The sequence below is a fragment of the Camelina sativa genome, chromosome 2 (genome assembly GCF_030686135.1).
Source record: "Camelina sativa cultivar CO46 ecotype springtype chromosome 2, ASM3068613v1".
In the NCBI taxonomy this organism is placed as follows: domain Eukaryota; kingdom Viridiplantae; phylum Streptophyta; class Magnoliopsida; order Brassicales; family Brassicaceae; genus Camelina; species Camelina sativa.
Window position 1 is genome coordinate 2,758,961 of NC_141881.1, and position 24,104 is coordinate 2,783,064.

Here is a 24,104-nt window from a genome sequence, read left to right on the forward strand (position 1 = left end):
AACTACGACGCTGCAAACAGAAGTGTATTTACTTACCATCAAGAGCCCCACCAACATGTGAGCTTTTGTCTTCAACTGAAAATATGTAAAACCAAGACGAACCTGTGAATCCCGAAGCTGATTTGTGTCAATGACTTTTAAGCCTTAGTAGTATGTTTTAATCGCTCTGGTTCATTTATGTTTCATCATGTGAACTGTGAAGGTGCTTTTGGATTCATAGAATTGCTTTTTTTTTTTTTTTTTTTCTCTAACGGCTAATAGTGAGAGTTAATTATGTATGGACTAGCACCTAATGGATAATGTTTCTTTTTTTGTTGCAAAAATATTATAAAAAAAATGTTACAAATCGTTTCGATCGTGGGATATATATTTTTTTTTTTGTAGAAACGATCGTGGGGTATTGAATCCTAATTTATTGCCACTACATTTCAGCATTAAAAGTAAAATTAAAAAGGTAACTAAATAAAAACTTTTTCTATACGCCAACAACAAAAGTATATTAAAGTATAAGAAAATACATAAAAATTTATAAATGACGGCATAATTAATATAAAACCCTAAATGACGGTATAAATAGGGTTCCAAGGTTAGCCATATATTCGTGTCTTCTTCAGAATGTGAGTAGCATCCATCGGATGATATTTGGGTAATTTTCAGTCTCTGTATTATGCGGTTTTGCTTAGATTGGATATTTCCTCTGTTTTTTAATTTATAAACCGCCCTGTTACTTAGGAAAGCATTAAACTTTGAATTTCATAAGCTTTTAATTCTTCTTTTTGAATATTTTTGGTGTTGTTTCTCAAGATTACACAGATTTGAAAATGTAATAATTTGAGTCCAGGTCTCCTCATTGCTGATTTGGGTTTTTTTTTTCAAATTTCTCTGTGTTGACAGAAAAAAAAAAAAATCACTGGATTGATTGAGAGAATACAATGGACAGGATCAGTTTCTTGCCGGATGATTTCTTGTTGCATATACTTTCATTGCTTACCACAAAAGATGTCTTGAAGACAAGTCTTTTGTCGAAACGTTGGCGGAATCTTTGGAAGTTGGTTCATAAACTCGAGTACACCGATTATACTAAGAACGCTGCTGATCATGCGAGGTTTCTGCTGTTTGTGGACAGGTCTTTGCTATTAAACACGGCTCCAATATTAGATAGTTTATCTTTCAAGTTTGATAGGCAATGCAATGACGTAGATATCGGATTTTGGGTTAGAATTGCGGTGGAACGAGGTTTACGCCATTTCGATTATTATCCTTACGTTCTTCAGCAGCCTAGCAAATTACCTCAAAGTTTGTTTACTTGCGGAACACTCGTGGCACTCAAACTCAGCAATGTGTCGCTTGCCGATGTCAAGTTCCCTGTTAGTTTCCCGTTACTCAAAGTATTGCACCTTCGTTGGGTGATTTACTCTGATGATGAAACCCCTCAGAAGCTTTTATCAAGCTGCCTTATTCTTCAAGAGTTGATGGTGGACCGTCAAAAGAAAGATAACGTAACAACCTTTCCTATCACGTTGCCTTTACTACAAAGGTTAATCTACATTGGAGAATCTAATGACGAGATGTTTGAGTTGAATGCTCCTTCTTTGAAGTGCTTAGAGATTAGAGATGTCGGTTACGAGTGTATGATTGAGAAAATGCCTGAGATCGTGTCTGCAAATGTGGAGGTTATCTATTCTAATACCGATGACATGCTTGGTTCTCTTACATCACTCAAACGCCTCTCGATATGTTTACCCTCAGAGGTAGATTACTAAACACTATTTTGAAAACCAAATTACATAGTTTTTTTTTTTAATTAGTCTTTATGATTCTATTTGCAGTCGCCGTTTCCTACTGGTAAAATATTCCATCAGCTTGTAGAGTTGGAGTTCTGCACATGTGATTCAGAATGGGATCTACTTCTGTCTTTTCTCACACATTCTCCAAAACTACGAGCTCTCAAACTCAGTGAGGTAAAACTTTTCGGACTTCGCTTGGTTATTTCAGTCTCATCTATAATCGTTTTAGTACTGGTCTAATGATCTCTATATATATATATATATCCTCATCAGAGACATGGCTGTTGTTTTGGAGAAGGAGCGTTACATTGGGATGAGCCAAGTTCTGTTCCTGAAACGTTGCTGTCCGGACTTGAAACTTTGGAATGGAGAAACTGCAGCGGATGGAATGTAGAGAAAGAACTCGCAACGTTTATCGTTTAGAGAAACATTCTTGTCGTTTAAAGAAAGCGATTTTCTCACCAGAAGTCACTAATTTGGAGAAGAAACATGGAATGCTCATAGAGTTGGCTCTTTTGTCCAGAGGTTCAACGACGTGTCAGCTCGTCTTTGGCTAAAAGTCTGAAACCAGCTGGTTCAGAAGCAGTTATGAAAAACAAAATTAGCTCTAAACCAGTTTTATTGCATCTCTGAAAACCAGTTTGCTCTGTTTCTACATGGTCAAGCCTTTTCTTTTTTGTTGACTTTAGCCTTTATTTGTTTTTAGTGCTAAAATGATTTTACCAAGGGATCACATGCATGGTTGTCTTTGTCTCTTTTTTAGTCATCGTGAATTTTATCGATAAAACTATAGTGGAATACATGATATGAATGATGTGATGATACAAAAGCTACCAATTTTATATTTTTGCTAAAGCCTCTAGAGTCAAGCTTTTGTCTTCAACTGAAAATACTAAAGCCTCTAGAGTCAAGCTTTTGTCTTCAACTGAAAATATGTAACGAACCTGTGAATCCCGAAGCTGATTTGTGTCAATGACTTTTAAGCCTTAGTATATATGTTTTAATCGCTCCGGTTCATTTATGTTTCATCATCTGAACTGTGAAGGGCTTTTGGATTCATAGAATTGCTTTTTTTTTCTAACGGTAAAATAGTGAGAGTTAGTTAAGTATGTATGGTAGCACCTAACGGTAATCATATGATTCTTTTTTTGTTGCAAAAATAGTTTTTAAAAAAGGTTATTTATCCCATATAATTTTACAAATCGTTTCGATCGTGGGATACTCTTTTTTTCTGGTACCTAGAAACGATTGTGGGGTATTGAATCCTAATATATTGCCGCTACATTTCAGCATTAAAAGTAATATAAACTAGATTTTATCCCGCAGGACAATAGTTTTATAATAGAAAAAACTAAATTTTTTAAAATTGTATTTATTTGTTAATTTTGTTTCTTTTGTTTAGTGTTTAAGATTGTATAATTGTATTTCGATTGTTACTTCTCAAATTTGACCAGCTATATACCACAAACACGACGAGACAATTATTTACAGTGGAACCTCTATAAATTAATACTCGGTAAATTAATAATCTCTATTAATTAATAAATTTATCCGGTCCCAAGTTGGGACTAGTGTAATTTTGGATACTAATCGATAATATAATAAAATAATATTTTTTTTGAAACTTCTTTGTAAATATATGGTCCCATCAATAATATAAATTAATAATTATATAAAAGTATCCAAATATATGTATATATCTACACATTAATTTTTATTAGAGTTTATTTTTAATATTTTTACTATATAAAAAATTTTGAGTGCTATCTTCAAAACATGATAATTGTTATTTTCATTGTAATTGATTTTATAAAAATATTAGTTATAAAGATTAAATCTTATATTTAATATTTTATTACCAAATTAGGAAATTCTTTCTATAAATTAATAATTATTAATTTATCGATGAATTAAAGCCTCTATAAATTAATAAAATTTCATGGTCCCGACTTTATTAATTTATAGAGGTTTTACTGTAGTTTTATTTATAATAATGTTACATTTTTACCGTATTAAATTTCTTATGGTTATAAAAATTTTAATTTTTAGTACTTTTTAGATTTAACCCGTGAAAGAATTATTCTTACATAATTCTATTTTTGAATTTTTAGTGTTTTTAAATTTAACCCGTAAGTTTAATGTTTTTTAGATTTAACCTCTGAAAGAATTATATCCGTAAAAGTTATTATGCTGTATACCACAGATGAAATTATATTATAAATACTATAATTTATTAGATTTAACCCGTAAAATAAATATTTTTACAATTTTTTATCAGCATATTAACAACCATTAAAGATTTTAATTGTTCATATCAAACAATATAGTTATTATTGAATATTAGAGTTTTTAAAGAAAAAATTATTGTATATATATTTTGGCATATGTTATTAAGTATAATAAATTTCTATATATATATATATTGTTTTAAGAAATTATAAACCAAATTAGTAGACATTTTTAGGAATCTAATGGATATTTTTTTGTTTGTAATTTTTAAGGATTAACTTTGTAATAAGTAGAACAAAAAATATATTTCAAAAATGTTAATATAAATTCGAGAATTTGCTATCATATGACTATTTTTTTCTCTTATCACGAACAAAAATAATAATTATACATTCTAAATTATTTTTTTTGGATGTTATAAAATGAAGTTATCTTCATACTTTAATCTCTTTGCCGAGAGATTTAATTGTATAAATCTTACATGTTGATAACCAGCCAAGGAAAATCAAGAAGACAAAAAGATAATCAAATCCATATACATTTGCGATGACATAACTAAAAAAAAAAACATTCGACCAGTTTACAATACAATTATGTCAAACGGAAAATTATGTTAAAACGTAACCTGTTACAAATAAAAATTAAAAGAGGCCAAGCAAGTGTTAGAACATAGATAAATGGTCTACACAAACCATTTCCAGAAACTCCAACTTTCAAGAGCTAAATCAAATACTTTAACAAAAAATAAAGTAAAAATCTCTATCAACTAAACCCATATGAAAATAATTGAGACATCATATATAACCAGTTATAATCTGTTGACGTACAAACAATAAAAATGTCTAAATTTCAGAAAAAAATAATATAGAGTAAAGAATTTGTCTATTACAAGGCATAAAGTTTGTTTGTTTTGTCGAAAGATAATTGTTTTTATGAGTTGGTACATTTTAGTTTTATAGTGAGAGGTTTATTTCTACAGTTTCTTATCGATGATAGAAATACGTTTGATGTAAAAATTGGTGAACAAATATAATATATTGGAAAATTTGACAATTATGTTTAAAATTATGTTTAATCAGTTATAATCTGTTGACGTAAAAAAAATCTGACTTGAGTACAAACAATAAAAATATCTAAATTTCAGAAAAAATAACATAGAGTAAAGAATTTGTCTATTACAAAGCATAAAGTTTGTTTGTTTTGTCGAAATATAATTGTTTTTTGGAATATTTGCATTCTAACACACTTTTCTATAAAAATGTTGTATTTTAACACACTTTTGGACCACCACACACTTTTTTATAGTGTTTTACTTTCTTACCCTCTAACTCTCTCTCTCCAAACACATTACTTCTCAACACCCATCTTTCTCTTATTTTTTATTTTTACTCTATTTTCTTTCCTTTATCTTTCTTTCTCACCTTCTCTAACTTTCTCTCCATTTCCAAATAATTTTTATGTTATTTGTTTATCTTACTCCCTTTCTTTGATATATGTGTTTGAATAATCTTGAGTAGTGGATAACAATATATATATATTCCTTAGCCACATTTATATCTTTTTAAAATTTTGCATTTTGATATATTTATCATCTACAAAATCAAATCCAGATGCTTATATGTTTATGATTATTTAGTTTCATGTTCAATATATATAATATCATCCATCAAATATTTTTCATATGTTATTGATCATCAATTTTATGTTTTATAGTAAAAAAATCTTCAGATTTGGCTACATTTGTTACAATTACTATGAGATTAAATTTATGATCTAAAATTTAAGATTTAGGTTTTTAGGGTTTAGAGTTTTAGAGTTTAAGGCTTAGAGATTTAGGGTTTAGAGTTTAGTATAGGATATAATGAACGGTTTCATGCTTAGGTTTTTAGGGGATATGATGAGGTTAAAATTGTTTGGTAATTAACAATGACTAATTCACCAAAACACAAGTAGTTTTTAGTGGACGTGTATAATTTAGCGTCCACGTGGGCTTGATTTTATGGACATGTAGTTTTTAGTGGACGTGTATAATTTAGCGTCCACGTGGACTTGATTTTATAGACATGTAGCTTTTAGTGGACGTGTATAATTTAGCGTCCACGTGGACTTGATTTTATGGACATGAAAAATTAAAATCGTTTGATAGTGTACCATGACTACTTTACTAAACCACAAGTTGTTTAACTAATTAGGTATTTATATGTTTTTTTTATATGGCGAACAACATCAATGAATTTGGAAATTTATAAAGAATGTAATGCAAGAAGTCAAAAATTTGCCTTAATTTAAGGTTCAGGGTTTACAGGTTGGGGTAGGTCAATTTCATGTTTTATAGTAAAAGATCTTCATATTTGACTACATTTGTTAAATTTTCTATGAAATTAAAGTTATGATTATGGTTTATGATCTAAGGTTAAGGTCTATAGTTTAGGATTTAGGTGTTAGAGTTTAGGCTTTAGGATTTATGGTTTAGGGTTTAGGGTTTAGGGTTTAGAGGTTTTGGGTTTAGGGTTTAGGATAAGATATAATGAACGGTCTCATGCTTAGTTTTTTAGGAGATATGATGAGGTTAAAATTGTTTGATAGTTAACAACGATTGTTTCACTAAAACACAAGTAGTTTTTAGTGGACGTGTATAACTCATCATCCATGTGGATTTGATTTTAAAATAAGTATCCACATAAGTATCCCCAAATAAGACATTAGTATCCACATAATAAGACATTTTTAGCATCCACATAACAATTAACAAATAATATTCAACTATAATTGGATAATTAGGTATTCATATATTTTTCTCTAATCATCCAAAAGTAAGTATTCATCTATATATGTTAACCATCCACATAATAGCGAACAATTATTCAAATATAAATAGATAATGTATAACTAATCAGTATCCATAGCACCTCATCCACATGATGGCATCAAATTTTCATTATACAAACCTAGTTTTTAAGATACAAATACAATCCGCTCCATACAAATTAATGGACACCAATTTTGTAAAGAAATATTGTCTACATAAACAATACATAATGAATACCATTAGAGATAGAGGTTTTTGGTTTAGAGTTTAGGATATGATATGATGAACGGTTTCATGCTTAGGTCTTTTGGGGATATGATGAGGTCAACATATTATGATAGTTAACAATGACTACTTCACCAAAACATAAATAGTTTTTAGTGGACGTGTATAATTCATCGTCCATGTGGACTTGATTTTAGAATAAGTATAGTATCCACATAATAAGAAATTTTTAGCATCCACATAACAATCAACAAATATTCAACTATAAGTGGATAATATGTATTATAATTATTCATTTTAAATATATTAAAATGGATCTTAAAATGTAGAAAAAATAAAATTATAATGAATGATAAAAACAAAATCAAAAAAATATTTCATAATAATTAAATAAAGTGATTACAAAGAGAGTAGGAGAAAAAAAAAAGTGAATAATAGAAAAAGAAAATGTGATGAAGGTTATAAACTTATATGATGAAGGTTAAAATAGTCTAGAAATTATGTGAAATTGGCAAAAAGTGTCCCATGGACAAAAAGTGTGTCAAATAAACATGCTTTCATAGAAAGTGTGTCTCAATGCAAATCTCCCTTGTTTTTTATGAGTTGGTACATTTTAGTTTTATAGTGAGAGGTTTATTTATATAGTTTCTTATCGATGATAGAAATACGTTTGATGTAAAAATTGGTGAGCAAGCATAATATCTTGGAAAATTTGATAATTATGTTTAAAATTTGGATAAGAGTAGACAATATTCCTTAATTTTTGTGTATGTGTATAATTAGTTTCTTCTATTAGCTATATTTTCTCGATTTTGTTTATAAGAGTCATACCAAATATCTATATATACATTTTTGAAGTACAATTTGTGTTCTATCCTTGAAGTTTAACTTATTTTAAAACTTATTTACATAATTGATCCTTAAAAAATTGCACAAAACAATAATTTAAATCTGGCAATTCAAAGTCGAGTACTCAATTAATATATCTATAAAATGGTTACACCAATTTGATTCCTAAAATATATCTTCTAAAATTATTTCTATTTTTCTAAATCAATTTTTGTTTATACTTATATAATCTTTATATTTAACATCATATTCCTAAATTGATATCTCCACTTCATTGCTATTTTCCTTTATCAATTAAAATATTACAATCATTGCTTATAAATAATTTACAATCATTGCTTACAAATAGTTTAAAATACTATATAATGTGATTATATAGCAGGACGGGTTATAGACTTGACGGGTTTAGCATTACTATAAATTTAAAATATTAAATTTGGTGTTAAAATACGGGTTAAATACTCATTTAATTATTTTGTCAACACTACAAATAATAAAATATTATACATATCAAATCAAGGTAATTTAACTAAATTCTGTAAAACAATTAAATCATTAGCAAAATTGTGTCTTTATCATATAATATCTTATAAGTTACCTATTATGTATTTTATTATTTATATTAATAATGAACAATCCAAATACTACTTAACTAAATATAACAAACAAATAGAAATTCAAATTTGATTATATAAAAAAAATTGTCCCGCGGTATACCGTGCGTTAAAATTTAGTACATTTGAATTCGAAATATTCCTTACCTTAGCATTAGTTAATATTCGATATATATATATATATATACATATATGACCGTAATATTAAATAAAGGAACTCTTACCATATTATTTGACTAATCAATTTTGTTACCATATATTAGTTATTGTTTTTTATGCAATGTTGTAGGGGTTAATATTGTAAATAAAATTTAAATAAACATAACTAAAAGGGTATAACACAAAATGTACTTCAAAAATGTATATATATATATATAGGTAACTAAATCAAAGTCAGTTATAACTTTTGGCTCTCGTGTTTATGGAGCGACACAAGACAGATTGAAGTCGATCCTCAACATACCAAATCATGGTGGAGGCGGTAAATATTTAAGACTTCCAGAACAATTTGGTCGAAAGAAAAAAGAAATGTTCACCTATATAATTGACCAAGTGAAGAATCGGACTTCTCATTGAAGCTCAAGAACTTTATCACCTGCAGGAAAGGAAATAATGCTCAAATCAGTTGCACTTTCGATGCCTGTTTATGCAATGTCGTGTTTTAAACTGCCAAAGGGTGTCACTTCAGATATTGAAACCTTACTAATGAATTTCTTGTGGGAACGAAATTCTAAACAACGTGGTATTCCATGGATCTCATGGTCAAGGCTAAAACACTCTAAAAAGGAAGGTGGATTAGGTTTCAGGATATAGAAAAGTTTAATGATGCTTTGCTTGCTAAGCAAGTCTGGAGATTGCTTAAATTTCCTAATTCATTGTTTGCAAAAATCATGAAAGCACGCTATTACCAAGATGATAGTCTCTTAGATGCAAAAGAACGCAAGAACCAATCTTATGGATGGTCTTCTCTACTGCATGGACTAGAGCTGATTAAAAAGGGCTCTCGTTTTCTAGTTGGTGATGGTAAATCTATACGTCTTGGTACTGATAATTTCTTACCAGGACATCCCCCCACGACCGATAACAACTACGAATGCTCAACATCACAATAAAACATCGGATATTTTGATTCAAGAAATTGGGAACTATCGCTCTTGGGATTTGAACCAAATAGAGTCTATATCCATAGTAGAAGATCAAGCAGATATCAAGAACCTATATATCTCACAGATTGGAGTACTACACAGATTAATATGGCACTATACAACGAGTGGTGAATATACTGTTAAATCAGGATATTGGCTTCTCACTCATGATCCTCATGATGATAACCCTATCCCACCTATTCCTCACGGATCTGTGGAGCTGAAAAACAAGATATGGAAACTCCAAATCTTACCAAAAATCAAACACTTTTTATGGCGTGTTTTATCCAAGGCTTTACCTACAACCACCCGACTTCGAACTCGAGGAATGAATATTGATGCTGTTTGTCCAAGATGTAACCAGGAAGATGAATCAATTCTACATGCCTTACTCACGTGTCCTTTTGCGAGAATGGTCTGGCAAATGTCAAATATATCACCTCAATACAGTAACCAGGTGCACACGGATACATAGTCATCTATTGAAACACTTCTCAATCTAGCAGGTCAACAAAACAATACACAAAATTCCTATTTACCATTTTGGCTTCTTTGGCGAATATGGAAAGCAAGGAACACACAAGTTTTTGATGATATTAGAGAAGGACCTTCAATCACTATTTTGAAAGCAGTTGCTGAAACAAAAGAATGGATAACCATTCTAAAACTTGACGCCCAGTCTACTCCGACCAATTTTACTACGCGCATATCAACTTGGACTAGACCAATCCATCCCATGTTTAAATGTAATTTTGATGCAGTTTTTGATACACACAGTCACACTAATTCAGGAGGATGGATAATCATAGATCATCAGTGAGATGCTCTGGTTTGGAGAGCAACAGCCTTATCTACCTCTCAGTCTGTTCTAGAAGCAGAAGCAAAAGCACTTTTATCGACATTAAAACATGCATGAATCTGGGGTTATACTTCGATAATTTTTGAAAGAGACTGTGAAACTTTAGTTAAAATCGTCAATGGCCATCAAGAGAATGCTTCCATTTTGAATGTGATTCGGGATTTAAATCTTTGGAGATCAAAAATTCATAACTTTGTTTGCAAAATTTGGTTGTCAAACTACTGATTTTTATGTTGAGTCTGTAACAAAGCCTGTTTGGCTCATTGAACCCATTCTGATAAAGTAATATAATATTTATTTGAGTTAAAAAAAAAGATAGGTAACTAAATAAAAGCTTTTTCTACGCCAACAACAAAAGTATATTAAAGCATCTTATTATTATAAGAAAATACATGAAAAATAATTATAAATGACGGCATAATTAATATTAAACCCTAAATGACGGCATAATTAGGGTTCGAAGGTTAGCCATATCTTCGTCTCTTCAGAAAAAAAAAAAAAAAAAAAAAAATCACTGGATTGATTGAGAGAATACAATGGACAGGATCAGTTTCTTGCCGGATGATTTCTTGTTGCAGATACTTTCATTGCTTACCACAAAAGATGTCTTGAAGACAAGTCTTTTGTCGAAACGTTGGCGGAATCTTTGGAAGTTGGTTCATAAACTCGAGTACATCGATTGCACTACGAGCTTTATTGATCATGCGAGGTTTCTGCTGTTTGTGGACAGGTCTTTGCTATTAAACACGGCTCCAATCTTAGAGTGTTTCTCTTTCAAGTTTGATAGGAGATACAATGACGTAGATATCGGATTTTGGGTTAGAATTGCGGTGGAACGAGGTTTACGCAATTTCTTTTATTATGCTACCAGTCTTCAGCCGCCTAGCAGATTACCTCAATGTTTGTTTACTTGCGGAACACTCGTGGCACTTAAACTCAGCAATGTGTCGCTTGCCGATGTTAAGTTCCCTATTAGTTTCCCGTTACTCAAAGTATTGCACCTTCGTTGGGTGATTTACGTTGACAATGAAACCCCTCAGAAGCTTTTATCAAGCTGCCATATTATTGAAGACTTGGTCGTGGACCGAAAAAGGAATGATAATGTAACAACCTTTCCTATTACGTTGCCTTCACTACGAAAGTTATTCTACAATGGAGTATCTAAAGACGACATGTTTGAGTTGAATGCTCCTTCTTTGAAGTGCTTAGAGATTAGAGATGTCGGTTACGAGTGTATGGTTGAGAAAATGCCTGAGATCGTGTCTGCAAATGTGGAGGTTATCTATTCGAATACCGCTGACATGCTCGGTTCTCTAACATCACTCAAACGCCTCTCGATATGTTTACGATCAGAGGTATAGATTACTAAACACTTCTTTGAAAAGTAGCTAGAAAACCAAATTACATAGTTGTTTTCTTATTAGTCTTTTCTATTTGCAGTCGCCGTTTCCTACTGGTAAAATCTTCCATCAGCTTGTAGACTTGGAGTTTTGCACATGCAATTCAGAATGGGATCTACTTCTGTCTTTTCTCAAACATTCTCCAAAACTACGAGCTCTCAAACTCAATGAGGTAAAACTTTTCGAGCTTCGCGCTTGTGGTTTTTGTCAGTCTCATCTCTAAACTTTAGTACTGGTCTAATGATATATATCCTCATCAGAGACATGGCTGTCGTTTTGGAGAACAAGCGTTACATTGGGATGAGCCAAGTTCTGTTCCTGAAACGTTGATGTCCGGACTTGAAACTTTGGAGTGGAGAAACTACAGAGGATGGAATGTTGAGAAAGAACTCGCAACGTTTATCTTGAAACATTCTCGTCGTTTAAAGAGAGCGGTTTTCTCAACAAAAGTCACCAATTTGGAGAAGAAACATGGAATGCTCAAAGAGTTGGCTCTTTTGTCCAGAGGTTCAACGACATGTCAGCTCGTCTTTGACTAAAAAAGTCTGAAACCAGCTGGTTCAGAAGCAGTTCGGAAAAACAAAATTAGCTCTAAACCAGTTTTATTGCATCTCTTAAAGTACCATCTGCTCTGTTTCTCTACATGGTCGAGCCTTTTCTTCTTTGTTGACTTTAGCCTTTTATTTACTTCTAGTGCTAAAATGTTTTTACTAATTAGGGAACACATGGTTGTCTTTGTCTCTTTTTTTAGTCATCGTGAATTTTATCGATAAAACTATAGTGGAATACATTACATGATATGAATGATGTGATGATACAAAAGCTACCAATTTTATATTTTTGCTAAAGCTTCTCTGATCCCATCATCATTCACAGTTGACCATTTGATGAAAGTGCAGGCATCAGCTTCAGAGTTATATCTCTGTAGGGTTGGTCTTGCTTCATATCTATAACTCCTCTAGACTTCAATACCTGTATCAAGTACCAACCATCTCAGTTAGAGGCAATGTATTGAGAGATAGAACGACCAAATCTGTATTGAGAATCAGCCAATTACCAGTGTCTCGTAGAACATTCGAGCAGCTATCTTCCTTGTTTTTCCTTCCAAAATCTTGTTCAAACTTAGATCTCCAGATGAATGGCTTGAAGAGGGACTACTTGAAGAACGTTCTTTAATATACTTAGCCACGTCTCTGCAATTAATGTTCAACGAATACGTTATAAGTTAGTAGAGAGATATAGTAAGGCTCTTAAAAGCTACATGGTTTTTTTCTGAATCTTTATACCTTGTTCTTCCTGACAAACCATCAGAATCTTGTGTACTCGGTGATCTTACTGGGGTATTGCCACCTAACTCCAGGAAATAAAGTTCCTGTATGGCACAGCCAGATGGTATATGCTATCAATGTTAGCACAGGGACAAGCATGGTAAAGAACAAAACACACGAAAAATTTGAAAGCAAACCTCGTTCGTCATTTTAGGAATCGCAGAAACCCCCGGGTCCTTTTGTCCAGGCAGATCATTTGGCTCTGTTCTGTAAGATCTTGTCTCCCAAGGTCCTGGTTGAGTGGTGAAGTCATCACTTCTGTAAGGTGAAGAAGATCTTGGAGGTGGTGATGGCATGTACTCAGGTATGTTTAGTCTAGGTAGATCCTCTGGATTTTTGGAACTTGAAGGCTTTGTTCTATAAGATCCTGCCTCCCAAGTTTCAGGCTGAGTGGTGAAGTCATCGCTTCTATGAGGTGAAGATCTTATAGGTGGTGACGGCATGTAGTTAGGGAAACCACCATCCCTGAAACGTTCGATTTCCATGTTGTCATCATTATTAAATGACTGAGGAGATTGTGATTCTGCTGCTACAGACTTTTCATGCACGGAATGAGGACCAGCAACACCTTGGACATCTTCTGTTTGTTGACGTGGGGACCGCTGAACCGTACTGTCTCGATTAGTAGAATCAGGAACTGTAGATTGTGGAACTGGAGAGGCCGTTTCTGTTTCAGCTTCCCGAGTAGGAGATGATGCAGGTTGTGGACAAGTTTCATCAGTAACAGCAAGATATGGTTTTGAAGCTACATAGTCCTTATCAAAGAGACTGCGTAAAACATTTGAGAAGCCTGAAGATAAACATATAGAGGAGTCAATACTCATTCTTCAAAACAAAGGCTAAAGGGCAAAAGAAGGTAAATACAAAATGAGACAGTCACTGGTGATTTTTACCAGTAAACAAGGGCTCATTGAAAAGTTGATCCTTCTTTGATTGGTTATTCAGTCTCCAAAAACCTACTCTAGATGAAGGCAACTTCTTTCTCTTACGAACAGTATTACTAGGATCTTCAAGCCTTTTTCTCATGATTCTGTCCAAATTCATTGATCAGTATGCAAGAGGTAATGAAAAAAATCAAATAGTCTCAGGAAGCAATTAATGGAAAAGTTATTACTTGTTAGATAATAATACTGTGGCCTTATCATAGTGCTTCCTCTTCCTTTTCCTTGGTCTTGTTTGTGGTGGTGGAGGAGGAGTAGTTGGCTGAAGAACCAGTTCAGGTGATGGATGCACTTAACATCAAAACAAAACCAAAATTTAAATAAGATGATGGTTAAGCATGAAATTATTAGACTATGCTGATTACTCACCAAAATTTGCACGTTCTTCCTCAGAACCAGCAGAACATGGAGATCCTAAGCGAAGCTCAAATGTCGAATGCCCTCTAGAATCTAACACTTCTTCTTCATCAATACTAGGGATAGCGGGTTCCTTATCCTTCAAAGTTTCATCTAAAGATTCAGTGCGTTCAACTCTGAAATTATGTTGTTGAACATCGTATGATGGATGTGACACAGGGCTTAAAGCGTGTGTAGCATCACGCCTTTTCTCAATCTCAGGAACACTTACTGCAGGAGAACTGGTATTGCTTCTCTCAGTATTGGGATTGAGCGCTTCAGTCAAGTTACTTGGTCTACAGGTTCTAGTATCTAGACCAACAGTGAACTTTCCTAGTTCATTGTTTGGTCTCCAGCCTCATAATCCATTTCATCATCAGATTCTCCATGATTCTCACTCACAGGTACTGTGACTCGGCTGGTTAATTCATACAAAGAGGTGACCACATCAAAAAGGCATATACTTGCACAGATAAGTGAAAGAAATAGGTTCAGTAGAGGAGCCTTACTCGACATCCATCTGGTTAGATTCTGGAATGTTCTCCTGTAAGAAATTAGACATACAAACTTTTCTTCAATAACATGTTCTTGGAGACATGAAAACTGGTTAGAATCAACTTCAAAGTCACACAAGCAGGAATCTAATTACCTCGTCAAATGTTATAGCAACATAAGGATCAACGCCTGTCGGAATTTGATCTGCAAAATCAACATCACCATCATAATAATCATGGTATGATGCAATCTAAAACAAAACAAAAAATACAAAAAAGGTGTAAAATGGTACCTTCCTCACTGAAAATATGATTATCCAACTCCCTAGTATTCACAAGAAAAAAAAGAAAAGAAAAAACGTTAAGATCTCTCAAGCTTTGTAAGAACAAATGAAACAGTGAGAATAAGAATGGATACATGTCGACTGTGTCGTCTTCCAAATTAAGTGTTTGAGGAAAAGTAATCAAGTCAACGGGTGCCTTTCTCTTATCCTCTGGCAAGTCAAGTTGTGGAATAGTAAGAGCCTCCTCCAACTGTTTACGAAGTTTCTTATAATCATTGCAAAGATGTTCAAGTTTCTTTAAATATATTCGCACTACACCAACTCGAATGGCACCTAACATTGTGGCTGACATTGGTGGTAACCGATCAGAATCCATTATATGATCTGCAAATACAGTTACATAATCCTTAAATTAACAAATCAATTATTAACACTTCATGCATATATATACTCAAAGCGAAATGATGAGAATTCAAACCACTAGAATTGTGTTATTGGCACTGTTACATATGATTTGACTAGTTATGAAAAAAAAATACAAACTTCGGATCATAAAAAGCAAAAAAAAAAACACAAGAGGAAATACGAACCAACTGTTTCGGATATGTTCGTGTCAATGTATTTACACTTCTTGAGGCGTAGGCTATCGTCTGGCTCTGGCACATGAGCGGCGAGCCACGCCGTCATCACTGAACTACCTGGAGGCTCACGACATGCCTTATTATGCGGATTAAACATTTGTTCTTTCGTGTTCACGATCCAAATTTGAAACGAATCCTAAACAACAAATCGAAAGATCTGATGAGGTCGAAGTTGAAGTAATCGTGGAACTAAAAAAAAAAAAAAAAAAACCCTTTACCTTAACGTTGTTGAAGACTGTGTTTTGGCTGTATGCTTGAGAAACGAAATCAATATCGAATACAGGGGACGAAGACAGAGAGGTATAGGGTTTTATGTAATTTTGGAGAGCAAGAAAGTGATTTTTAATAGCGCGGGAAAAAACGTTTCAGTGGCGCTAAATTATATATATTGTTTGACTAAAATACCCTTCTACTCTTCTCTATAAATTGACGATATTAGGGGTACACCCGTAATACATTCGAATATTTGCTTTTTTGAGAATTTTATGGATTAGTAAATATCATTTATAGTGAAGATACTCAAATCTTTTCATTCTTAATTTGGTTCAATATATGAACTCAAAAGCTTGCAGATTACATCGATAAAGTACTAAATTAATGATAAATTCCAAATATGAAACTGAGACAAAGACGTCTTAAGTACAAATAGTCAGTAACTATATATAGACCTACTTCCACGGATCCTTGAGTTGAAGTCTCATGCTTCTGCTTCTTTGATTTCAGAGTTTACGGTATCCTCCTTAGTCAACTTCTTGGTTTCAAGAAACTCAACAAGAACCTTAAGCGTAACATCCGGATTATCGCTCACCATAAGCTGCTCGGTGATCTCAGCTGGGGTTGCTTTCACCTCGAGCAACAACTTCTCAATGGCCTCAAACGAAACGTGTTCTTCGATGTTGAGATACAATGCAGCGAGTTTCTTGAAGACAGTTGGTGTACAGTAGTCCATGAGAATATGAACATCCATCCTTCCTGGTCTCAACAATGCTGGATCGAGCTTCTCCTTGTGATTCGTTGTGAATACTATGATTCGTTGCTCTACACAGCTTGACCATAACCCGTCTACAAAGTTTAGTAGACCAGACAAAGTTACCTAAACAATAACAACAAAAACAGAATCAGAACATAACAATTCAGATATTGATGAAATCTTCTTACTTAAATACTCAATACCACCTTAGGATCCTCGTCCTTGTCCTTCTTGTTCTGACTCTTGCCAGGTTCACCATCATCTTTATTTTCGTTTCTACAAGAAGCATCCGCTCCAGAACAATCAAGATCCTCGATGAGAAGGATGGAGCGGTTCTCGGTTGAAGTAAGAATCTGTCTTAGCATAGCATCACCTTTGACACTCTGGATCTGAAGATCATAGATACTATAGTTCATGTGATTAGCAATCGCAGCAACAAGCGATGATTTCCCTGTTCCAGGCGGACCGTAAAGAAGATAACCGCGTTTCCAAGCTCTTCCCACGGTTTTGAAGTAGTCTTTTCTTTTGGAGAAAGCGTCTAGGTCACGGATCAATGTGTTCTTGAGCTCAGGTTCCATCGCCAGTGTTTCAAACGTCGTGTGGTGTTGGAAGATCGTTGACTCCCATTCATTAAACTCTGAGTTGAAACTGTGGATCTTGAGATTGTCTCTGTTTGCCAACATCTTCGCCGATGATTCCGCAATATATGTGAAGTAATCTGACATAATCTTGTCCCTAAACTCCTTCTTACATGTCAAATGAAAGTACCTAAAACCCAAATTTAAGATTATACAAGTTATGTCAAAATACAGATTAAAGTGACATAAGAAACATAATTAAGCTCAGGTGAATGTAAATCCCCAAATTTTAGGTTTTCTTGTGTAACATGCTCAAATCTTTAGGGTTTTGAGGTTGAGAAGTTACCGTCTCTGTCTACTCTGGTAAGAACTAGTGTCTTTTTCAGCGTGAAGAGTCCATTCAAGATGAATCCCTTCGAACTCATCGGTGATCTTGGCGTTAACTGGGATGCCGAACTTGGGTTTAGCCGTCGGGTTCTTGAGGTTGCTGGAACTGACGAGGAGACTCCCTGTGGAGATTCTTGTGAGAAGGGTCGGCAAGTAGACTTGAGCTGCACGGAAAATCTGGTTGGTAACGAAATCGCAGTGCTCCTCGATGATGAAAGTGAAGTTGGAGCTGAAATAAGAAGAGAAGTAGTCTTTGAATTTGGAGACGACGAAGTCACGGATCTCGGCTGGTATGATCTCATATAAAATGGTTCTGAAGAGGAGAGTGAAGGCGGAGAGAGATGTGTAGATGGAGAAAATTGCAGTGAGCGAAGGGATTTTGGTAAAGAAACTAGACGCCATTGGAAATGAGTTAGGGGGGTGAATTGAAGATGATGGTGGTGATGACTGACTGATGAAGAGCAAAAGTGAGTGGGTGGGTTTGTGTCTTTAATAAGAGAGAAGAGGAAAAATTGGGGAACAAGTTTTCATGTTACTATGTTTAGGTTGGTAAATGGGAAGCTTATAGAGTAAGTTCGTGGTTTCCTGTTACGGAAAGAGATAGTAAAGAAGTCTTCATTACGTAACTATAAAAAAAAAAGATGTAAATACTCTGTATGTGGGATTTGAAATTTTCAACTTTTTTTTTTATTTTTTTGGGGTAACCGAATTTTTTTCACTTTTATTAAGATTATATTGGTTTTTTTTTTTTGTCAACAATTAATAGCTCAAATGAATTTTGTGAATTATTGAATTCAATGAATGAATTTTATTTCCAACAAAAACTCTTGTAATAATTAGGGAGTCTTTCTTGATGATATTTTTTCATTTTTATTTTATGAACTGATTAAAAATACCAAAACCTTTGGACCAGCGCCGTATTGATCTAAATACTTTAATAATTGACTTAAAATATCTCTATTAAAAAGTGTTTTGGGGTTCAACGGCGGACGGAACAAAGGAGCACGTAGTAGTAGTTTTGGTCATTTTGCCATTTTTAATTGTAAAGACAAAATCAGTCATCATCTCTTTTCCTTTTGTCTCTATCTATCCTCCCTTCCGCTACATTGTAAGAACACCAAATCTGTCTCTTTCAATTCCAGTTTTTTTTGTATGTGTTTTCTTTTTCTTTTTCATATTTTAGATAATCCAATCCCTAATTCCTCAATTGAAATGCTAAAAAGATCAAATTTTTATTTATATATTGCCCCTTTGGATTTTTTGTTCTTTTTGTTTGATCAAATTGATTTCTTTATAAAAAAAAAAAAAAAAAATTGGGACTTTTTGTTAGTTTGTGTCATTATCAACAATTTGTGCGTGATGGGTATTTGTTGTTGTTGTTGAATGTAGGATCATTGAAGAGCAATGAGCAATTATGCAGCCGGACTCGGCAAGCCTGGCTCAGGTATTGACTTATCGTCATGACATTACAGATTCTTTCTTTTGTGGGGTTTACATGAATGTGTCTCTCTCTCTCTCTCTCTCTCTCTGTGTGGGGTTGTTTTCTATAGATTCAGATTAAATGGTTTTGTTGTTATAATAATGGCTGGAGAATTCTGAAATGTTTCTGATTATGTTGTGACTCAATCAATATACATTGTGTGTTTGAATAGGTAAAAGGAGATTAAAGGATCTTTTAAATCAACCTGATAACCGAGTCTGCGCTGATTGTGGCGCTTCTGATCCTAAATGGGCGTAAGTTGTCGTTTGCTGATCAACAACATGTCATATGGATTAGAAAGCTGAAAACTTTGTTAATCCATTTTTATTTATAGCTAAAAATTCTTATGCTATTATGTGTTCAGTTCTGTATACTCTGTTGCAATTCTGCCATTTCCTTAGCATAATCAAAAGTTACGAGTTCACATTACGCGATTAGAGCTTCATCCACTTGTGTCCTTTTTTATACATCTTTGTCTTTGTTTCTTTTGTTGAATATAATCAGTTAGTAGCTTGTTTTCAGATCAACAAATATCGGAGTATTCATTTGCTTAAAATGTTGCGGTGTGCACAGAAGCCTCGGCACTCATATCTCAAAGGTGATATAGCCTTTTTGCCTTACTACATTTTGGTTTTCCATTTGTTGTTTCGTTTCTTTCATTACTCAGATGAAATGATCTCTTTCATTGTGTACTAATAGTTTTGTTTCTCCAGGTTTTGTCTGTGACACTTGATGAATGGTCAGAAGAGGAAGTCGATTCCATGATTGAAATTGGAGGAAATGCTTCTGCTAATTCAATTTACGAAGCTTTTGTACCTGATACATGCTCTAAGCCTGGACCTGATGTTAGTCATGACCAGCGTATGAGATTCATTAAGTAAGTTTCAAAAATAAAATACTCTGTGGCAGGACAAATTCTATCGCTGTTGTATTGTGTGAGTTACTCAAATCCTTTTGTGAATCTTTTTTTGTAGGGCAAAATATGAACTGCAAGAGTTTCTGAAGCCAAGCTTGCGGATTAAATCCGGGAAACGCTCAACAAAGAGTTCAGCTTTTCTTACATCAAGTCTTTCTAGAAAGATCATGGATAGTTTTAAATCAAATTCATCATCACAGAAGATGGTAAAGCTTCTAACTTGCATAAGTTCACACTTCTCTTATACCTTCTTCTTGCATGTTTTCAAATCGGTTAAAAATTTGACAGTTTCAGGAAGGAATGGTAGAGTTTATTGGATTGTTGAAAGTGACTGTTAAGAAAGGTACTAACTTAGCAATCAGAGACTTGATGTCAAGTGATCCATACGTTGTCTTGAATCTAGGGAAGCAAGTAAGTGACTTGCTTTTGCATCTGTTTATTATTAGCTTTGCACATCGTTAATATTGAATAAACTTCTTACTCTTTCTTTGACTTTTCAGACACTTCAGACAACTGTTGTGAATAGTAATTTGAACCCGGTATGGAATCAAGAACTCATGCTGTCTGTTCCGGAGAGCTATGGCCCGGTGAAATTGGTAAAAAAAGCAAATTGATTTCTCATTGATGATCTTAGTTAGTTATTGCTGATATGTATATAACCTGATAGATTCTTTTCGATTTGTACGTGATTGTAGCAAGTGTATGATTATGATACATTTTCTGCTGATGACATAATGGGAGAAGCTGATATTGATATCCAACCTTTGATAACATCTGCAATGGCATTTGGAGATCCTGAAATGTTTGGGGATATGCAGATTGGGAAATGGCTAAAATCGCATGACAATCCACTAATAGATGACAGTATCATTAACATTGTTGATGGGAAAGTGAAACAGGAGGTCCAGATCAAGCTTCAGAATGTAGAGTGTGGAGAATTAGAGCTAGAAATGGAATGGCTACCACTTGACCAATAATTTTCATATAGGTCTCATAACGTTTGTGTTTTGTATTGATTCATTCTTTGTTTTATTGTCACGTCCGTTTGTTGGAAATTTTTCTGAACTCTTCTGTCATATTATACAAACTCATTTCAGAAGAAAAATGTATTTTGAAGTGTATAAATAACCCTATGGATGATTACAATGTTTTGATTGATGGAACCGAAGACTCTTCTTATTCAATAATCAATACACCATTACTTGTTTCCTATCATCATTTTGAACTCCAGTCATTGCTTCAAAGCTTGAAACTTCCAAACAGAAACGTCTACAACATTGTCAAAAACTTCATCTCCCTCATTAATCAAAGAAGCTTACAGACTCTGCATTGTCCCTTTGTTTTGCTGACAAGACCTAATTTGCTTTTCGCATTTCTTCTAAGTCATGGGGCAATTTACAGGCACTTGTAGTTTTCTATCAACCTCACCGTTGTTAGTAAGCAACAATGACCAAAAAACTCTAAACGCTATTCACCTTTCTCATCAACATTACCACATATTTATTCGCTTCGGAGGACTGAAAGAGTATTGCGAAGTTTATATTCAAGGCTTACTAAACAAACAAAGATAATGAGTAGAAAGATTTCAATAGAGAAGTTCGATTTGATATTTGAAAGAGACAATTATTTAACTGGGGGCTTTATAATACCCCAAAACACAAAGCACTTAGTTTTTAAAAGGAACGAACAAGGAACTTCTTCTGAAACGACAAGAGACATTTTAGAAACCACCACGGAGACGAAGGACCAAGTGAAGAGTAGACTCCTTCTGGATGTTGTAGTCAGCCAATGTACGTCCATCCTCAAGCTGCTTACCAGCGAAGATGAGACGCTGCTGGTCCGGAGGAATACCTTCCTTGTCCTGGATCTTAGCCTTCACATTGTCAATGGTGTCGGAGCTCTCAACCTCCAGTGTGATGGTCTTCCCGGTCAAAGTCTTGACGAAGATCTGCATACCACCACGAAGCCTTAGCACCAAGTGAAGGGTCGACTCCTTCTGGATGTTGTAGTCAGCCAATGTGCGACCATCCTCAAGCTGTTTGCCAGCGAAGATGAGACGCTGCTGGTCCGGAGGGATACCTTCCTTGTCCTGGATCTTAGCCTTCACGTTGTCAATGGTGTCGGAGCTCTCAACTTCCAAAGTAATGGTCTTTCCGGTGAGAGTCTTGACGAAGATCTGCATACCTCCACGTAGACGCAATACCAAGTGAAGGGTTGACTCCTTCTGAATGTTGTAATCCGCCAAGGTACGACCATCCTCCAACTGCTTTCCGGCGAAGATCAACCTCTGCTGGTCCGGAGGGATACCTTCCTTATCCTGGATCTTAGCCTTGACGTTGTCAATGGTGTCAGAGCTCTCCACCTCCAAAGTAATCGTCTTTCCGGTAAGAGTCTTAACGAAGATCTGCATACCTCCACGGAGACGCAAGACCAAGTGAAGGGTTGACTCCTTCTGAATGTTGTAATCGGCCAAGGTACGACCATCCTCCAATTGCTTTCCAGCGAAGATCAACCTCTGCTGATCTGGTGGGATACCCTCCTTGTCTTGAATCTTGGCTTTCACGTTGTCAATGGTGTCAGAGCTCTCCACTTCCAAAGTAATGGTCTTTCCGGTGAGAGTCTTCACGAAGATTTGCATACCTCCACGAAGCCTGAGAACAAGATGAAGGGTTGACTCCTTCTGGATGTTGTAGTCAGCCAAGGTTCTACCGTCCTCGAGTTGCTTTCCAGCGAATATCAACCTCTGCTGGTCCGGTGGGATACCCTCCTTATCTTGGATCTTGGCCTTCACGTTGTCGATGGTGTCAGAACTCTCCACCTCAAGCGTAATCGTCTTTCCGGTAAGGGTTTTGACGAAGATTTGCATACCACCACGAAGCCTGAGGACCAAGTGGAGAGTGGATTCCTTCTGGATGTTGTAATCGGCCAAGGTACGACCATCCTCCAACTGCTTTCCGGCGAAGATAAGCCTCTGCTGATCCGGAGGAATGCCTTCCTTATCCTGGATCTTGGCCTTAACGTTGTCGATGGTGTCAGAGCTTTCCACCTCGAGGGTGATTGTCTTTCCGGTGAGAGTTTTAACAAAGATCTGCATCTGTAATTCAGAAAACAACTAAGATCAATACAAAGATCAAATCCAAATAAAAATATCAGATCCGATCAAGAAACTAATACCAGATCTATCTTAGAAATCACGAATGATATGAATCGAATCGGTATCAAATTCAACTAATCAACGCGTAAAACATATAGATCTAAGAAAACTACGAACCCTAAACGAGAATTCAGAGAACAGAGACTCAATTCACGAACGTACGAAACAGAAACGAAGAATCAGAATCTGAAGTTTACCTTGATCACGATTGAGAGAGATTAGAGAGAAGGTTTTGATTTTTAGGTTTTGAAGAAACTGGAATCTGAATTGTGAGGAAGAAGAGGCTCTAGGGTTATTTGATTTATAGAAAAGGATGAAGACGGACTCGGTCACGAGAAAGCTAAGGCGGTGAAGCGATAACGAATTAGAATTTGACACGTATGTATAATGACGTGTATTGATGAGCGTTGTTTACACGCAAAAGTTTTATTTTCCTTTTTTTTAATTTTGGCCTTATTTTTAGGTTAAGGAAAAGTATATATTTTTGTGCCTTGAGTTGATAAACACGACTCGTGCGCCTGCTGCAACCACTTTAAACGCCGTTTAGTTACCAACTTGTGTCGACATCGACAACCACAAATTCTAACGGAGCCGACGTTGAGTTTTAACGATCGTTAC

At 34.5% G+C, this 24,104-nt stretch overlaps 4 protein-coding genes and 2 pseudogenes across 6 annotated transcripts; 3 read left to right on the forward strand and 3 right to left on the reverse strand.

Annotated features, from left to right (window-relative positions):
• Nucleotides 1–903: 903 nt before the first annotated feature.
• Nucleotides 904–2,513, forward strand: LOC104747652 (FBD-associated F-box protein At5g56370-like; annotated as a pseudogene).
• An 8,515-nt stretch (nucleotides 2,514–11,028) lies between these two features.
• Nucleotides 11,029–12,543, forward strand: LOC104747659 (FBD-associated F-box protein At5g56370-like). Its single transcript, XM_010469335.3, has 3 exons — nucleotides 11,029–11,872; nucleotides 11,958–12,089; nucleotides 12,178–12,543. Exons 1-3 carry the CDS (start codon nucleotides 11,054–11,056, stop codon nucleotides 12,454–12,456), a joined length of 1,230 nt encoding a protein of 409 aa, XP_010467637.2. The 5' UTR covers nucleotides 11,029–11,053; the 3' UTR covers nucleotides 12,457–12,543.
• A 244-nt stretch (nucleotides 12,544–12,787) lies between these two features.
• Nucleotides 12,788–16,047, reverse strand: LOC104747667 (sister chromatid cohesion 1 protein 3-like; annotated as a pseudogene).
• A 457-nt stretch (nucleotides 16,048–16,504) lies between these two features.
• LOC104715807 (AAA-ATPase At1g43910-like) lies at nucleotides 16,505–18,473 on the reverse strand. The gene is made up of 3 exons (XM_010433183.3): nucleotides 17,896–18,473; nucleotides 17,178–17,739; nucleotides 16,505–17,094 (listed from the first exon to the last, which is right to left on the reverse strand). The coding sequence occupies exons 1-3, from the start codon at nucleotides 18,336–18,338 to the stop codon at nucleotides 16,699–16,701; spliced, it is 1,401 nt and encodes a 466-aa protein (XP_010431485.1). The 5' UTR covers nucleotides 18,339–18,473; the 3' UTR covers nucleotides 16,505–16,698.
• A 380-nt stretch (nucleotides 18,474–18,853) lies between these two features.
• On the forward strand, nucleotides 18,854–21,495 carry LOC104715816 (putative ADP-ribosylation factor GTPase-activating protein AGD13). 3 transcript variants are annotated; one of them, XM_010433190.3, is made up of 9 exons: nucleotides 18,854–19,044; nucleotides 19,326–19,380; nucleotides 19,589–19,670; nucleotides 19,939–20,014; nucleotides 20,130–20,293; nucleotides 20,391–20,538; nucleotides 20,621–20,743; nucleotides 20,833–20,928; nucleotides 21,028–21,495. In XM_010433190.3, the coding sequence occupies exons 2-9, from the start codon at nucleotides 19,341–19,343 to the stop codon at nucleotides 21,307–21,309; spliced, it is 1,011 nt and encodes a 336-aa protein (XP_010431492.2). In that variant the 5' UTR covers nucleotides 18,854–19,044; nucleotides 19,326–19,340; the 3' UTR covers nucleotides 21,310–21,495. The 3 variants fall into 3 exon arrangements, with proteins under 3 accessions (XP_010431492.2, XP_010431511.2, XP_010431518.2); XM_010433209.3 differs by having other exon boundaries at nucleotides 18,910–19,044; nucleotides 20,627–20,743; XM_010433216.2 differs by having other exon boundaries at nucleotides 18,962–19,044; nucleotides 19,928–20,014.
• Nucleotides 21,496–21,903: 408 nt separating this feature from the next.
• LOC104715850 (polyubiquitin) lies at nucleotides 21,904–23,757 on the reverse strand. The gene is made up of 2 exons (XM_010433227.3): nucleotides 23,684–23,757; nucleotides 21,904–23,426 (listed from the first exon to the last, which is right to left on the reverse strand). Exon 2 carries the CDS (start codon nucleotides 23,424–23,426, stop codon nucleotides 22,053–22,055), a length of 1,374 nt encoding a protein of 457 aa, XP_010431529.2. The 5' UTR covers nucleotides 23,684–23,757; the 3' UTR covers nucleotides 21,904–22,052.
• Nucleotides 23,758–24,104: the final 347 nt, after the last annotated feature.

Bases quoted from the DNA above. Each gene is read 5' to 3' on its own strand.
- LOC104747659 (XM_010469335.3), top strand. From the start codon at position 11,054: ATGGACAGGATCAGTTTCTTGCCGGATGATTTCTTGTTGCAGATACTT. The intron at 11,873-11,957 runs GTATAGATTACT...TTCTATTTGCAG, and splicing joins CGATATGTTTACGATCAGAG to TCGCCGTTTCCTACTGGTAA. The intron at 12,090-12,177 runs GTAAAACTTTTC...TATCCTCATCAG, and splicing joins GAGCTCTCAAACTCAATGAG to AGACATGGCTGTCGTTTTGG.
- LOC104715807 (XM_010433183.3), bottom strand. From the start codon at position 18,338: ATGGCGTCTAGTTTCTTTACCAAAATCCCTTCGCTCACTGCAATTTTC. The intron at 17,740-17,895 runs GTAACTTCTCAA...TTTGGGTTTTAG, and splicing joins TACCAGAGTAGACAGAGACG to GTACTTTCATTTGACATGTA. The intron at 17,095-17,177 runs GTGGTATTGAGT...GTTATTGTTTAG, and splicing joins ACAAGGACGAGGATCCTAAG to GTAACTTTGTCTGGTCTACT.
- LOC104715816 (XM_010433190.3), top strand. From the start codon at position 19,341: ATGAGCAATTATGCAGCCGGACTCGGCAAGCCTGGCTCAG. The intron at 19,381-19,588 runs GTATTGACTTAT...GTGTTTGAATAG, and splicing joins ACTCGGCAAGCCTGGCTCAG to GTAAAAGGAGATTAAAGGAT. The intron at 20,744-20,832 runs GTAAGTGACTTG...TTGACTTTTCAG, and splicing joins TCTTGAATCTAGGGAAGCAA to ACACTTCAGACAACTGTTGT.
- LOC104715850 (XM_010433227.3), bottom strand. From the start codon at position 23,426: ATGCAGATCTTTGTTAAAACTCTCACCGGAAAGACAATCACCCTCGAG.